The 17205-nt window shown below is 49.6% G+C and overlaps 1 protein-coding gene across 1 annotated transcript in view; it reads right to left on the bottom strand.

Moving 5' to 3' along the window:
- Positions 1-17205, bottom strand: part of LOC135892880 (deleted in malignant brain tumors 1 protein-like) — a 145579-nt gene that overhangs the window by 19966 nt on the left and 108408 nt on the right. Inside the window, 2 exon segments of the mRNA XM_065420649.1 lie at positions 2783-3112; positions 8785-9114. Of these exon segments, the coding sequence (XP_065276721.1) occupies positions 2783-3112; positions 8785-9114 (660 nt within the window).

Below are 17205 nucleotides of genomic sequence, written 5' to 3'. Positions count from 1 at the left end.
GAATAGTGTGTCTCCTCCTATGTATTTTACCTGCATTCTGCCATATCTTCCATGTTACAGTAGTCTCAGATGATGACAGTATATGTTGTGCATTTGAAGAACACTTTCACTACAGATTTGACAAAACACAAAGAAGGTATATGTGATGCTCTGTACCTCACGGGATCACCCAGCAGCCCCATATTCATCCTTATAAAATGCTTGTGTGGTATCCAATGCAAAGTTTGTCATATTGGGTGTCTTCGGAAGGCTCATGATGCATGTTGTTATAGTGATGTTATAGTAATTTTTCTTGCAGTAATGTTATAGTAATGTTATAGGTTATAATTTCATGTATATAGTTATGAGGCTGAAAATGTATCCTCATGGCTTAAAATATACCAGGAAAAAACTCTCTAAGAGCAGAGGGGCAGTTCACACCTCATTGAGGCATGTATGGGACAAACCCAGCCAAGCCTCACAGGAACAAAGGATACCGGCCTAGGCAGCAACAAAAGGATCTGTTGCACTCTCGAGTGAGTTACCCCCCCTTCCTTTGTCAGTTTGGGATTGCGATGAGGTAATGCTCACCTGACTCTGAAGGGGGGGGCAAAGCAAAGAGGGAAGAAAGAACATGATAAAAGGGAGAAATGTTTGCCATACTCTTCCTCTCTCTTCCACCTACAACTACAGACACCACACCAAGCGACTGAAGCACTGATCAAAGGGGAGAGCCTGGCTGAAGAGTAACCAGCTAGCCGGTGATAAGAAGCATCTAAGTTTGTAAGGGCACTGAAAGTGTTAAGATCAGCTTAGAATGGGTTTTTCTTTTATTTCACTTGACCAAATCTGACTTGTTATGCTTTGACTTATAATCACTTAAAATCTATCTTTATACTTAATAAATCGGTTTGTTTGTTCTACCTGAAACAGTGTGTTTGGTTTGAAGCATGTCAGAGACTCCCCTTGGGAAAACAAGCCTGGTACATATCAATTTCTTTATTAAATTGATGAACTCATATAAGCTTGCAGCATCCAGCAGGTATAACTGGACACTGTAAGATGGAGGTTCCTAGGGTTTTGTCTGGGACCAACGATATTGGCTAGTGTCATTTGGTTGCACAATCCAAAGACAAGCTTACATGTCAGAGGCTGTGTGTGAACAGCCCAGGAGTGGGGGTTCTCACAGCAGAGCAGGGTAAGGCTACCTCCCCGAGTCAAGGATTGGAGTGACCTAGCAGATCACCGGTCCAGCTAACACCAGTGGGGAACGTCATAGTACCAATGTGAGATTTCTAAAGCTAGCTACAGCACTCGACCCAAGGTTTAAGAATCTGAAGCGCCTTTCAAAATCTGAGAGGGACGAGGTGTGGAGCATGCTTTCAGAAGTCTTAAAAGAGCAACATTCCAATGTGGAAACTACAGAACCTGAACCACCAAAAAAGAAAATCAACCTTCTGCTGGTGGCATCTGACTCAGATGATGAAAATGAGCATTTGTTGGTTAGCACTGCTTTGGATCGTTATCGGGCAGAACCCATCATCAGCATGGACACATGTCCTCTGGAATGATAGTTCAAGCATGAAGGGACATATGAATTTTTACCACATCTGGCACATAAAGATTTTTTTTCACCAGCTACAACAGTGCCATGTGAATGCCTGTTCTCACTTTCAGGTAAAATTGTAAACAAGAAGCAAGCAGCATTATATCCTGCAAAGGTAAACAAACTTGTCTGTCTGAGTGATTGGCTGAATGAGATGTAGGACTAAGTGGACTTGTAGGATCTAATATTTTACATTGTTTTATTTTTTATTGCAGTTATTATTTGTTAACCATTCAACATTTGTAAGTTCAACTTTCCTGATAAAGAGATTGCACTACAGTACTTGTATGAGATGAATTGAAAATACTATTTCTTTTGTTCCTTTCTTACAGTGCAAATATTTGAAATGAAAAATAAATATAAAGTGAGCACTGTACAGTTTGTATTGTGTATTGTAATTGAAATAAATATATTTGAAAATGTAGAAAACATCCCAAAAAATTGAAATAAATGGTATTCTGTTATTGTGTAAAGACGTGATTAAATGTGCAATTAATCATGATTAATTTTTTTAATAACTTGACAGCTATACTCCCCTCCACTACCATGCAGCCACCTGTGGGGTGGAACAGGGTAGATGAGAGACAAGGCACAGAAACTCATAAACTGTGAGGAAGAATCCTGTGTCCAGTCACAGCAGTGGGGGATATTCCAGGTTCAGGGTTACTTAGCTGAGATGTAAATCATCCAGAGTGACGGGGATAGGAACCCACACTTCATAAAAGGATCCCTGATTGGCTGCAAAATCCATTCAACCCCAAATCGCACAAATGGGATCTACGGTTACCCAGCGTCCCAATCTGCTGTAGCGGTACAGGGGGATCAGAGCGATCAGTGACAGGGAGGGTCACTCACGGAGGCACACATACTGCTCCCTGCAGCGCAGGCCCTACTTGGTGTCCTGGGGCACTGGGGCCAGCACTGACTTCGAGGGGAGAGTGACCCCTGCTGAACCCTCATCTTGCTCCCTGCAGCACAGGCATGTAGAACTGTGTGGGGAAAATGGAGTCAGCACTAACACCATGGGAAGAACGACATTTACTGTGACCCTGAACCTGGTCCCTGCAGTACAGGCCCTTAGCACCATGCTGGGGCACTGGGTTCAGCACTGACTCAGACAGGAGAGCTGGGTCTGTGCTGAAAGCTTCCCAGCCTGATCCCTGCACCACCCACTGTCATGTGATGGATGCAAGTTACCTGAGCACACAACACCGGCAGCTTCTCCATGGGTACAGTTATTCTCTCCCCAAGACTGCACCCGGCAATCAGAGAGGGCAGCTTCTGTCCCTGTGCAGTTGACATCATCCAGCCAGATACGGTCTGATCCTCGCCCAAATCGAGCACCTCCTGGGGCTGATAACGCCGTCCCACATCCCAGTTGCCTGCACACGACTCCAGCATCCTGTAAGTCCCAGCTATCATCGCACACGGTTCCCCACCGATGGTTGTGAAACACCTCGACCCTCCCAGCGCAGTGACTCCTGCTGTTCACCAGTCGGAGCTGAGCCACTTCTGAGATGCCAGCGTCTGCAAACACCCAAGGGAATAAACACTCAGGGAGTTTCCTGTGCAACTGATCTCTCGTGTTGCTGGGGAATGTAGGGCCTCCTGCCGATCGATCCGACTGGTCTCTGCACACAGCAACTGCCGGTCAAGAGGTCCCCACCACTGACCAGGCTAATCACGTGGCCAATGTTGAAGTTTGTCCACTGCCCTCCCAGCCAGCTGTCACCTAGTTAGGCTGTCACCTAATTAGGCAGATGCTGGCATAAGCATCTTGATGATTGGGAGCTGAACAGTCACCCGTGTCATTAGTTGTTGCCTTAGCCTGTCATCAGCATCCAATTTACATGTGTTGGCTCCATCACTCCCTGAAAACGTCAACCAGAGTCCATCCCCCTTACAACTGCCTGGAGCACAGGGACGGTTAGCAGGAACCTGCTGTGCACCAGGCTGACAATGGTTCCGACCACTGCAGAGGCAACGCACACTTCCTACAAGCAGATCGGCCCCATCCTGAAGCAAACACCTGCCCCTGTGGTTCCTCCTCACTAGCCACGACTGACTTGGCAACATCGTTTTGTGGCAGCCATTGCTGCACTCGTGTCTAGTGCTGCCAGCCCAGAACCAGTCTCAGATGAATGATGGCAGAGCTGGGCTGACAGCTGTGTCCTCACAGAGGGGCAGCAACTCTGGGATGGAGACTGGCATGCTGATTGATTTTCAGAAGCCCTAACTTGTATCTGCCCATTTACAACCTGGGATGCAGATCCTGGGATAGGCTTAATGTGTCCCTCACTGTACTGACCACAGGAATTGCTGCAATGCAGAAATGTGGCTTAGCCTGATCTTCTCAGTGTGCCTGTGGGACAGCAATACAGACAGTCACACGTGGTGGAGGAGAGCCCCATTAGAAGACTGGACCTTGAGGATGCACAGTTAGATGGCTGAACATGCTAGAGGTAAGCAAGGTCAGAATGAGCTCTCCCCTGACAGCTAGTGATAAGCTGCGGACGGGAAAAGGCTTCAGGACCAGACTGTATTTACATGAACACACCAACTCTGCCCGGTATGCAGCAGACAGAGCTATGTTGGCTGGTTCTGCATTACAATTCACTGTAGTATTTGAATGCAGGGGTAGGGAAACTATGGCCTGCGGGCCAGATCCGGCCTGTCAGGGCTATGGATCCGGCCCATAGGATTGCCACCCGCGTGGCGCCACTGGCCCCGCAACAATCCCGGAACCGGCTGGACCACCTCCCTGCGACCCCTGGGGGTGAGGCGGGGGACAGAGGGCTCTGTGTGCTCCCCTCGCCTGTAAGCACCGCCCCCCACAACTCCCATTGCCCAGGAATGGGGAATCGCGGCCAATGGGAGAGTCAGGGGAGGTACACGCAGGCGAGGGCAGCGCATGGAGCCCTCTGCCCTCCCCGAGGGGCCACAGGGACGTGGTGCCGGCCACTTCCGGGAGCAGCGCGACGCGGCACGGAACCAGGGCAAGCAGGGAGCCTACCCTGGCTCTTGTGCGAGCCGCTGACATCCCAGAACCACTCCAGGTAAGCAGCCCACAGCTGGAGCCCGCATCCTGAATCCCACCTCACTCTGCCTGCACCCCAACACCCTGCCGCACCTAGCATGCCTCCTGCAATACAACCCCCTTTCCCTGAGCCCTCTGCTGCACCCTCCAGCCCTCCTGCACCCCAACCCCTGCCCTCAGCCCCCTGCCACACCCCACAGCCCACCTGCACCCAACCCCCTTCCCTGAGCCCCATCCCACACCCCGCACCCCTCCTGCACCCCATCTCCCTACTCTAAGCCACCTCCCACACTCTGCACCCCCTCCTACACACCAACCCCCTTACCTGAGCCACCCAGATGTGGCCCTCGGGCCAAAGAGTTAATGAATGCTCCATTGGCTGTCTTTTTGATTTAAGTCAGTGGTCCCCAACCTTTCAGAGTAGCGGGCGACAGACGAATAGCGGCCAAAATGCCACGGTGGAGCACGGCCGCTGGACAAGCAGCCGCCGAAATGCCGCCGAGAAGTGGCAACACCAAGGAGCGTCACCACTGAAACGTTGCCAAGAAGCAGCATCATCAAGAGGCGTCTCCGCCGAAATGCCGACGGCGGGGCGCTCCCTTGTCAGTAGGCGGACACACATAGATGCCCCGGCGTGCGCCATGTCATCCACGGGCACTGCATTGGGGACCACTGGTTTAAGTGATCACTAGAGCTGAAATCACCTTCTGAGAGACAGTGTTTCTGTCCAGCCTGCTTCAGCACTGAGGTTTTCCCCACTAAGAGGTGACTGTCACTGAGGGCTGGGAGGAGGTTCAAGAGAGCGACCTGCAGAGGTCACAGTAGAGCGGCCGGGGGCAGCAGAAGGTGAGGGTGAGCAGAGTGGTGAGTGGCTGGCAGGGCAGCTGCCACTAGAGCAAGCACCCAGACAGCAGAGCGAACCAGGCGCTCTCCTCCCTGCCCTCATGGTGGGAGCTGAACTCACACAGGTGCACCTCTGAACTCTGGGTCTTCACTAACCAAAGGCAACCACTGTGAGTGGGGTGCAGTGGAGGGAAAAGGGAGGGGCACCATACACGAAATTTTAGTTGCTGGACTCAAGAACCTGAAGAAAAAGACACTGCCCAACATACTCTGGGGTAGGTGTTTTGCTCATGGTTTTATGTTTACAAAATCCTGTTTGTGGCGTTTTCCCAAGTTAATGTCAGGGGCTTCCCTCCTTTTATTAAACATTTCAGAGTGGGAGCCGTGTTAGTCTGTATCAGCAAAAACAATGAGGAGTCCTTGTGGCATCTTAGAGAGTAACAAATTTATTTGAGCATAAGCTTTCATGGGCTAATACCCACTTCATCAGATGCATGGAGTGAAAAATACATTAGGCAGTATATATATTAAAGCACATGAAAAAATAGGAGTTGCCTGACCAAGTGGTGGGTCAGTGCTAACGAGGCCAATTCAATCAAGGTGGGAGTGGCCAATTTCCAACAGTTGAGAAGAAGGTGTGAGTATCAACAGAGAGAAAATTTCTTTTTCTAGTGACCCAGCCACTCCCAGTTTTTATTCAGGCCTAATTTGTTGGTGTCCAGTTTGAAAATTAATTCCAGTTCTGTAGTTTCTCGTTGAAGTGTTGTTGAAGTTTTTTTGTTGAAGAATGGCCACTTTTAAGTCTGTTATTGAGTGTCCAGGGAGATTGAAGTGCTCTCCTACTGGTCTTTGAATGTTACAATTCTTGATGTATAATTTGTGTCCATTTATTTTTTTGCGTAGAGACTGTACAGTTTGGCCAATGTACATGGCAGAGGGACATTGCTGGGAATGGGTGACGTCCATCCTGATTGAATTGGTCTCGTTAGCACTACAAAAACTAATTCTCCCTCTGTTGATATTCGCCAGTTCTTGTCAACTGTTGGTAACTGGCCACTTCCACCTTGATTGAATTCACCTCGTTACCACGAACCCCTGTGTTAGCCCACAAAAGCTTATGCCCAAATAAATTTCTTAGTCTCTACGGTGCACAAGGACTCCTCGTTGTTTTTCTCATTATTAAAAAGTTTCATTTCTTCACTGAGACTCTGTGGTTGCAAGAGGGGAACCTTTCCCTCATAGCAGCACCCTGAGGGTGGTGTGTAATTGTCCGAGGTTACTGGGTGGGTGCTCAAGCTGGATCTGTGTTATATTGCTGGAAAGGAACACCTACATATTGAATCTGGCCCTGGTCCCTTCTGACGCCACTGGCAGAAGGGTTACATAGATATCGACTTGTGACGTACACAAAAGAAGAAGATTCCCCCACTGACCTGCAGCCACTTCTGTGGTAGGACAGGGCAGCTGAGAAACAGGACAGGGAAATATGTAGGCTGTGTAGGACAGGAAGTGAGGAAGAACTGCATCTCCTGTGTCCAGCTCTAGGGAAAGTTACAACTTCAGGACTAATTCTGTGAAATGAAAATCCGCCAGAACACAGCGCTTAGGAAAGGGAGTCTTGAGAAATTGGCCCTGGATTTTTCATTTGAGTGAGCGGCTGCAGGCTCCATTGACACCAAATGAAACCAATGGAAGCTGCAGTAACCCAGATCCCCATTGTGCGGCAGAGGAGTCTGGCCCAGAGATAAGTGGACGCCAACTGGCAGAGGGCACAGGGATGCCAAGAGTTATATGGGGATCCCCTGGGTGAGATATATGCACAATAGCTCACCAAAGGTGGTATGTGAGGTCTCTAACAAGAGCCAGCAGCCCACTCATTGCCCTAATGGGAGCAAGATATTTGTATGGGACATAGCTGAAGAGAGATATAAATGTAGAATATGATGCTCCAGAATTGTTATAAATAAACAGAGATATCTTATCTTCTAGAACTGGAAGGGACTTTGAAAGAAAGATCATTGAGTCCAGTCCCCTGCCTTCACTAGCAGTACCAAGTACTAATTTTGGCTCCTGATTCCTAAGTGGCCCCCTCAAAGATTGAACTCACAACCCTGGGTTTAAGAGATCAATGCTCAAACCACTGAGCTATCCCTCCCCTCCAAGTGAAGTATGTCACCTGCGCCATGGCAATCCCTTTGGCTGAGTCAATCAGCACATAGAACACAGCACAGCCATGGAGATAGGCTATATTCACTGTCTGGGCCCAGTAGGGGGCTCAGAATTTACAAAGACCAAGGACCCTTAGCACAAGTCTCCAAAGAGAGACCACTTCTGGGAAGAGACAATGGTCTGTACCTACAAAGAAAGAGGAGAGGGGACAAGAGCTCCCTTTCACCCAGGAGGCGGCTGACAGCGTTTGTCTCAGGAACAGGAGATCACAGCCAAGCCTGGAGTAAAACCCTGGAAGCACCTTGGGGTGAGCGTTACTCTACCAGACAGAAAAGTATCTTGTTCAATAATTCTAGGCTCTAGTTAACGTGGTATGATTTTACTGGCCATGGAACCATTTCTTTCCAACCCTTCTCCTTGCTACCCCTCAAATCTCTACACTCTGTGAAATCACTTGTCGTTGATGTGACTATAACGGGATCTAGAGCTGTGTGCTGATTGGGGCGGAGGTGGAGCTGGTCACCTTGGGACCATGGTCCTTTGGGAGCAGTAGATCTGTGACTGCTATGAATGCCCAGCGAGAGAGGCACTGGGTGGTACAGGGGGACGTTCAGAGGACTGAGGGGTGAAGTGTGCCTATTGCCAACCTGGAAAGAGGTCACCCCCCTCCCCAAGGCCTAGAGGGCATGGCTTGTGTGGCCTGTGGCTGAGCGAGTCGGGGAGCTGTCCCCCAGTGGGCACAGACAAGGCTTCCACATGCTAGGGGCCCATGGTACTGCACTGGGGCATTAGGGCCAGCACAACTGCAAATGGAGAACGCTCCCTACTGACACCCCCCTACCTGCAGCACAGGCCTCCTAACACTGCACTAGGGCACTGGGGTCGGCACTGACATCAAAGGGAGAGTGTGAGCGTTCCCTACTGAGCCCTCACACCTCTCCCTCTAGCACAGGCCCATAGAACCCCACAGGGGAATTAGGGACAGCACAGACTGAGAGGAGAGCCTCCCTAGTGGAACCATCATATTGCGCCCTAAAGCACAGACCCCAAGCACCATGCTGCGGTCAGCTCTGGCTGTGAGGGGACAAGGCCCGCTAATGAGCATTCCACCCTGCTCCCTGCAACGTGCATGGTGGTAGATGAAGGTTACCTGAGCACACAACACCGGCATCTTCTCCGTGGGTACAGTTATTCTCTCCCCAAGGCTGAATCCTGCAATCGGAAAGGGCAGCTTCTGTCCCTGTGCAGCTGATATCATCCAGCCAGATACGGTCAGATCCTTGCCCAAATCGAGTCCCTCCTGGGGCTGATAACGCCATCCCACAGCCCAGCTGCCTGCACACAACTCTGGCATCCTGTAAGTCCCAGCTGTCACCACACACGGTTCCCCAGAGCTGGTTGTGAAGCATCTCGACCCTCCCAGCGCAGCGACTCGGGCCGTTCACCAGTTGGAGCTGAGCCACTTCTGAGATGCCAGAGTCTGCAAACACCCAAGGGAATAAACACTAAAGGAGGTTCCCGTGCATCCGACCACTAGTGTTGCTGTGGAAAAAATGGTTACCTACCTCTCGTATCTGTTGTTCTTCGAGATGTGTTGCTCATGTCCATTCTAAAAGGTTTTTTCCCTAGCAGTACCAGTCGGATTGGCTGTGGAGACCCCCTGGAGTGGCACCTTCATGGCTGTGTATATAGGTACCTGCCGACCCGCTGCCTGCTCAGTTCCTTCTTGCCGGAATACTCCAACAGAGGGGAGGCAGGTGGCATTTGGAATGGACATGAGCAACACATCTCAAAGAACAACAGTTACGAGAGGTAGGTAACTGTTTTTCTTCTTCAAGCGATTGCTCATGTGCATTCCAATAGGTGACTCCCAAGCAGTTTCCCTGGGGGAGGGGTTGGAATTCACCTATTTGAGGAATGCAGGATTGCCCTGCCAAAGGCTACATCATCCCTTGCCTGTTGGGTCATGGCGTAGTGTGACGTGAAGGTGTGGATAGAGGAACACACTGCTGCCTTGCATATTTCCTGGATATGGACCTGCGCTAGGAATGCTGAGGACAACGCCTGAACTCTTGTGGAGTGCACCACCTGAAGCCACGTTCTTCACCTCCTTGTAATGGCGGTGGCCATAGTCCAAGCTGCCGAGTCTGCCACGTCTAACACAGCCTGGAGGGAGGTTCTCAAGACCACTTTGCCCTCCTCGAGAAGAACGCTAAACTTCTTGCAGGAGTCAGCCAGAAGCAACTCCTGGAATTTTGCTAATGAGTTCCAGGAATTGAAAGCGGCTGAGTACCGCTTGCTGGTTGGCCACTTGAAGCTAGAGCCCCCCGGTCGAGTAGACCTTTCAGCCGAAAAAGTCCAGCTTCTTAGTGTCCCGTGACTTTGGGGTGGGACCTGGCTGTACCTGTCACTCCTTATGATTTGCCGCATTGACCACCAGAGTCCCCAGTTGGGGGTGGGTGAAAAGGTGTTCATACCTTTTCTGTGGCAAAAAATTGCTTCTCTCCACCTCTTTAGCAGTGGATGGTATTGAGGCTGGAGTCTGCCACAGCACCCTAGGAGTGTTCTGGATCGTTCTTATCAGGGGAAGACCACCATAGAGGATGTCCACTATCGGGTCCCACTCCTCAGTGACCTCTTCTGCCTGGAGATTCAGGTTTAGGGACACCTTCCTAAGAATGTCCTGGTATCCCCTGGTGTCCAACACCAAAGGGTGATGGTGGTGTCCTCCACTGCCTCATCCAGTAAGGAGAAGGCCCATGGGACTGGGTCTTCTTGCCCTACTGGCCCTCTGGAGGCTTGGTCAGGTGCCTCTGTCCCCCCCCCCCCCGTGACTGGACGTGGCTGCAGTACAACTAGTGGCACTGGTTTGGGTGCTGTGCCTGAGCATGACGGCCCAGAGTCCCTGTCTCATTCGGGGTCCTCAAGAGCCCTGGGGGTGTGGTGAGCCACGGACGTTTCTTGGGAGTCTAGGGGGGTGGTTACCCCACTCCTGCCTGAAGGGGATAAAGCAGCCCTGGAGAGGGCTGCAGCGGAGAAAGCTGGGCTGATTGGTAAAGCAGCCATAGCTGTGGTCAGTTTAATCAGGGCCCAGATGGACTTATAAGAAGGCTGGGGCCAGAAGCAGAAGAGAGACACACTATTTCTAGTCTCAGAGAGAGAAGGACCTGACTGTCTGGGAAGCTGAGAAGAGTATCTAGGCTGAAGCAGCACTGGGGAAGGGCAGAGGGAGCTGGGGAGCTCCATCCTAGCAAAGTCCCAGGCTGCAGGCCAAGCTAAGGGCTCACAAAAAGGTACTGGGGCTGCAGAGGGGCATCCCAGATAAAGGCAGAGGCAGCAGGTCTAACCCCCCTTGCCGATGATGAGTGGTTTACAGACTGCAGTCTGCCCCTGTGAGCGGGGGCTAGATGATGACTGGCAGTAGCCAATGAGTCAAGGTGGGGATAGGGGGTTCGCGGTTCCCCTGGGAGGGGAGACCCAGAGTGAGGGGGCACTGAGGTGAGCAGAACCCCTGGGCAAAGGGCACCGGGATCCAGGAGGGACATGGGGGCCAGTTGCAGGTGAGACCTGAGCCAGCAGAGGGCGCTCCGGAGCTGGAAAAGAGCTAATTCCCTGGACAACCAGCAGGAGGCGCCGCACCGGTGAGACGTCGCCCTGCCACAGGGAGGGAACGGGGTGCAGACGCCACCCTGGAGCCCTGACCCTGAGTCTGATGATAGGTCAAAGGAGTGCAAAAGGGCCATTGTACTGGGCCCTGCCATTGGAGGGGCCAGGAGACTGCCAGTGCCGATGAGTCCACCCCTCTGCAGTGCCAGGACTGGGGCTGGGAGCAGGAGCAGTACTGGCTGCTTCGAGAGACAGAAGACTCAGCGTCTGACTCAGATAAGTACTCTGTGCCTGACCACAGGAGGGCAGAGCCCGACAGTGCCGGGGAGCAGCACCAAGGTGATGGTGAGCGGTGCCATAACATCATGGGCTTGCCGTAATGATGAACTAGGGGTGATGCCGCCATCGGTGCCACAAAGGGTGCCGGAGCCATATGCGGTGCTGCCATAGATGCTGCAGCCGGTGCCGTCGTCGGTGCCACTTACGGTGCCTGAGCTTGCGGTGCCGGAGCTCACACCTGCGAGGCAAGGGTCTGCGCTATAATGGCAGTAAGGTCCCGCGCTGCATCATAGGTGTCCGGTGTGGAGGGGAGTCCACCAGCACCGTACTTGATGGGCCTCCAGTTGGGGCCCGAGTCAACGGTAACGGGTCTTCAGATCCAGACCGTGGGATTCCAGCTGCAAGACGCACTCCGTTGGAATCCCCTCGCGGATTTTGGATGGAGGAACGAACCCTGTCCGCCTTCTTTTTCTTATGCAGCACCGGGTACTGTGAGCGGTGCCGCCAGGTAGCACTGGCCTTACGAGCAGGGCAGCAGTGTCCATGCTCCGTGGAGGAGTCCTTTCCTGGTGCCGGGACATCCCGCACCAAGGCCGGGGGGCTGCGCACCGATGATGCCGGTGCCATTTCCGGTGCTGGCTGGGTGCAGAGAGCTGACTCCATCAGAAGTAGCTTTTAATGATAGTCCCGCTCTCTCTTAGTCCTGGATCTAAAACTCCAGCAAATTGGGCACTTGTCTGTCTGATACCCTCTCCTAGGCACTTGAGACAAGGAGTGTGTGGATCGCATGTGGGCATAGGTTTCGAACACCTCTCGCACGCCTTGAACTCCTGTGACCGAGACAGGCCCAGGTGCCTGGGGAAACTGGGGTGGGGGGGAAGCCCCCCAAAGTAAGCCCAACTTACTAGAAACTACTATACAACTTACTATTAACTATCTGCAACTAAGAAAAGGGAACCATTAGGTAGGCACTTGCGAATGCAAGAGACTGATCTGCTCCAACGACCGTCACTGGCGGTAAGAACGAACTGCGCAGGCGGTGGGTCAGCAGACCTATATACACCGCCATGAAGGCACCATTCCAGGCGTCTCCACAGCCGACCCGATGGGTACAGCTAGGGAAAAACCTTCTGACGATCATGCACGCAGCGCGTACACACCTATTGGAATGCACATGAGCAATCACTCAAAAAAGGACATAGTGCCTCCCACTGACGGGTCTGAACAGCCTCTGCAACAGCCTGTTAGCGGTTCACTCCCTGTCAATTAATCACAGTTAACTCAAAAAAAAAATGATTAAAAAAATTAATCACGATTAATCGCAGTTTTAATCACACTGTTAAATAATAGAATATCAAATGAAATGTATTAAATATTTTGCATGTTTTTCTATATTTTCAAATATATTGATTTTAGTTACAACACAGAATACAATGTGTACAGTTTTCCCTTTATATTATTACACTTTAAGTTGTTTTATCCGGCATGTTGGGGGAATGGGGGGTGGCGGTAAATGAAAAATGATAGTTAACTAAGAGGGAGGAAGTTTGGGTGCAGGATGGGGCTCAGGGTAGGCAGTTGGGGCGCGGTATCGGGTGCAGGGTGCCGGATCCAGGGCGACCTCAGGCAGCTCCCCGGAAGCAGCAACTCGTCCCCGCTGATCCTAGGTGCAGGCACGGCAGGCGGGTTGGCGCACTCCCTCCGCTGGCAGGCACTGCCCCCGGAGCTCCCATTGCCCGTGGTTCCCAACCAATGGGAGCTGTGCAGCTGGCACGGGGGGTGGGCAGAATAGAGAGCCACCTGACGAGCCTCCACTTAGGAGTAGCCAGAGCCTGGGACAGGTCTCCGCTTACGGGGAGCCATTCAAGGTGAGAGGCCCCTGGATCTTACACCCAGCACCCTCTCCCACATACCAAGACCCCTCCCACACCCCAAGTCTCTCCCAGAGCCCGCGCTTCAAACCCCCTTCTGTGCCCCAGCACCCTGTCAGCCACAGATTATAAATGGGCATTTCAATGAAGATCAGAAATGCCAATTTATAGAGCTTTCCTGTTGGTGAAGTGCTGAAAAAAAACAGTTTTTACTATATTTTGGATTAGAAATATTTTCACTGTAAAAATGGTAAAAGAAATAGTATTTTGCAATTCACCTCATACAAGTATTGTAGTGCAATCTCTTTATTGTGAAAGTGCAACTTACAAATGTTGATTTTTTTTTCAGAGTAGCAGCTCTCTGTATGTGTGTATATATATCTCCTCAATATATGTTTCACTCTATATGCATCCGAAGAAGTGGGTTGTAGCCCACGAAAGCTTATGCTCTAATAAATTTGTTAGTCTCTAAGGTGCCACAAGTACTCCTGTTGATTTTTTTTTGTTACATAACTACACTCAAAAAAACCCCAACAATGGAAAATTTAGAGCCTACACATCCTCTCAGTCTTACTTCTCATTCAGCCAATTGCTCAAACAAATTTGTTTACATTTACGGGAGATAATGCTGCCTGTTTCTTATTTGCAATGTCACCAAAAAGTGAGAAGAGGCGTTCGCATGGCACTTTTGTAGGTGCTTTTCAAGGTATTTACGTGCCAGATATGCTAAACATTCACATGCCCCTACATGCTTCGGCCACCATTCCAGATGACATGCTACCATGCTGGTGATGCTCGTTAAAAAAAGCGATGTGTTAATTTAATTTGAGACTGAAATCCTTGAGAGAGAATTCTGTATCTCCTGCTATGTATTTTACCTGCATTCTGCCATATCTTTCACATTACAGTAGTCTCGGATGATGACTCAGAAAATGTTGTTCATTTTAAGAACACTTTCACTGCAAATTTCACAAAATGCAAAGGTACCTGTGACCCTCTGTACCTCGGGAAATCACCCAGCACCCCCATGTTCATCCTTATAAAATGATTGTGTGGTATCCAATATGAAGTTTGTCATGTTGTGTGTCTTCAGGAAGCTCATGATGCACTGAGCTTTGTTGTTATAGTGATGTTATAGTAATTGTTGTTGCAGTTATGTTATAGCAATGTTACAGGTTATAATTTCATGTATATAGTTATGAGGCTGAAAATGTATCCTCATGGTTTAACATAAGCCCAGGGAAAAACTCTCTAAGAGCAGACGGATAGTTCACACCTCATCAAGGCATGTATGGGACAAACCCAAACCAGCCTCACAGGAACAAAGAATGTTGGCTTAGGCAGCAACAATAGGCTCTGTTGGACTCTCGAGTGAGTCACCCCCCTTCCCTTGGTCGGTTTGGGACTGCGGTGAGGTAATGCTCACCTGATCCTGAAGAGGGGGGGACAAAGCCAAGAGGGAAGAAAGAACATAATAAAAGAGAGAAATGTTTGCCAAGCTCTTCCTCTCTTTTCCACCTACATCTAAAGACACCACACCAAGCGACTGAAGCGCTGATCAAAGGGGACAGCCTGTCTGAAGAGCAACCAGCACGCCCGTCGTAAGAAGTATCTAAGTTTGAAAGGGCATTAAAAGTGTTAAGATCAGCTTAGAATGTGTTTTGCTTTTATTTTATTTGACAAAATCCGACTTGTTATGGTTTGACTTATAATCACTTAAAATCTATCTTCATAGTTAATAACTCAGTTTGTTTGTTCTACCTGAAGCAGTGTGATTGGTTTGAAGCGTGTCAGAGACTCCCCTTGGGATAACAGGCCTGGTACATATCAATTTCTTCGTTAAATTGATGAATTTATATAAGCTTGGAGCATCCAGCGGGGATTACTGGACACTGCAAAACAGAGGTTCCAAGGGTTGTGTCTGGGACCGGTGATATTGGCTAGTGTCATTTGGTTGTACATTCCAAGGAGCAGCTTACATGTCAGAGGCTGTGTGTGAACAGCCCAGGAGTGGGGGTTCTCACAGCAGAGCAGGGTATGGCTGGCTCCCAGAGTCAAGGATTGGAGTGACCTAGCAGATCACCAGTCCAGATAACACCAGAGGGAAACATTACAGTACCAATGTGAAATTTCTAAAGCTAGCTACAGCACTCGACCCAAGATTTAAGAATCTGAAATGCCTTCCAAAATCTGATAGGGACAAGGTGTGGAGCATGCTTTCAGAAGTCTTAAAAGAGCAAAACTCCAATGCAGAAACTACAGAACCTGAACCACCAAAAAAGAAAATCAACCTTCTGCTGGTGGCATCTTACTCAGGGTATGTCTATACTTACCCGCTGGTTCGGCGGCAAGCAATCGATCTTCTGGGATCGATTTATCACATCTTGTCTAGACAGGATAAATCAATCCCAGAAGTGCTCTGTGTCGACGTAATCCTACTCCGCGAGAGGAGTAGGCGGAGTCAACGGGGGAGCCTGCCTGCCGCGTGTGGACCCGTGGTATGTACCTTTAAGTTCAAACTAAGATACTTCGACTTCAGCTACCTTATTCACGTAGCTGAAGTTGCATATCTTAGTTCGAACTGGGGGCTTAGTGTGGACCAGCCCTCAGATGATGAAACTGAACATTTGTCGGTCTGCACTGGTTTGGATAGTTATCGAGCAGAACTCATCATCAGCATGGACGTATGTTCTCTGGAATGGTAGTCGAAGAATGAAGGGACATATGAATTTTTAGCGCATTTGGCACATAAATATTTTGCTACACCAGCTTAAACAGTGCCATGTGAATGCCTGTTCTCACTTTCAGGTAACATTGTTTACCTTTGCAGGAGATAATGCTGCTTGCATCTTGTTTACAAACTTGTTTGTCTGAGCGACTGTATGAATAAGCTGTAGGACTGAGTGGACTTGTAGATTCTAAAATTGTACATTGTTTTACTTTTGACTGCAGTTATTACTTGTAAATCATTCAACATTTGTAAGTTCAACATTCCTGATAAAGAGATTGCACTACAGTACTTGTAGGAGGTGAACTGAAAATACCATTTCTTCTGTTTCTTTTTTATAGTGCAAATATTTGTACTTAAAAATAAATATGAAGTGAGCACTGTACAGTTTTAATTTTCTTTTTTAATTGAAATCAATATATTTGAAAATGTAGAAAAGATACCAACAAATGAAATAAATGGTATTCTATTATTGTGTAAAGGCGCTATAAATTATGCACTTAATCATGATTAATTTTTTATCTCCCAATTAATCACGATTATCTTTTTAATAACTTCACAGCCCTACTCCCCACCACTACCATGCAGCCATCTGTGGTGTGGAACAAGGTAGATGAGAGACAGGACACAGAAACTCATGAGCTGTGTAACAGAGGAAGTGAGGAAGAACCCTGTCTCCAGTCATAGCAGTGGGGCATATTTCAGGTTCAGGGGTAATTAGCTGAGATGGAAATCACCCGGAGTGATGGGGATAGGACACCCACACTTCATAAAGGGATACCTGAGTGGCTGCAGGATCCATTCAACCCCAAATCCAACAAATGGGATCTACCGTTACCCAGCATCCCATTGTGCTCTAGCAGGGTGGGGGGATCAGAGTGATCAGCGACGGGGCACACAGAGGCACACGTACTGCTCCCTGCAGCGCAGTCTCTATGTGCTGTGGTGGGCCACTGGGGCCAGCACTGACTTCGATGGGAGAGTGCCCCCTACTGAGCCCCCATCTTGCTCCCTGCACCACAGGCACATAGAACTGTGTGGGGGAAATGGAGTCAGCACTGACACCATTGGAAGAACGACACTTACT

Source organism: Emys orbicularis, chromosome 21, assembly GCF_028017835.1.
Source record: "Emys orbicularis isolate rEmyOrb1 chromosome 21, rEmyOrb1.hap1, whole genome shotgun sequence".
Taxonomy (NCBI): domain Eukaryota; kingdom Metazoa; phylum Chordata; order Testudines; family Emydidae; genus Emys; species Emys orbicularis.
This window is presented reverse-complemented; position numbering and strand designations above follow the sequence as displayed.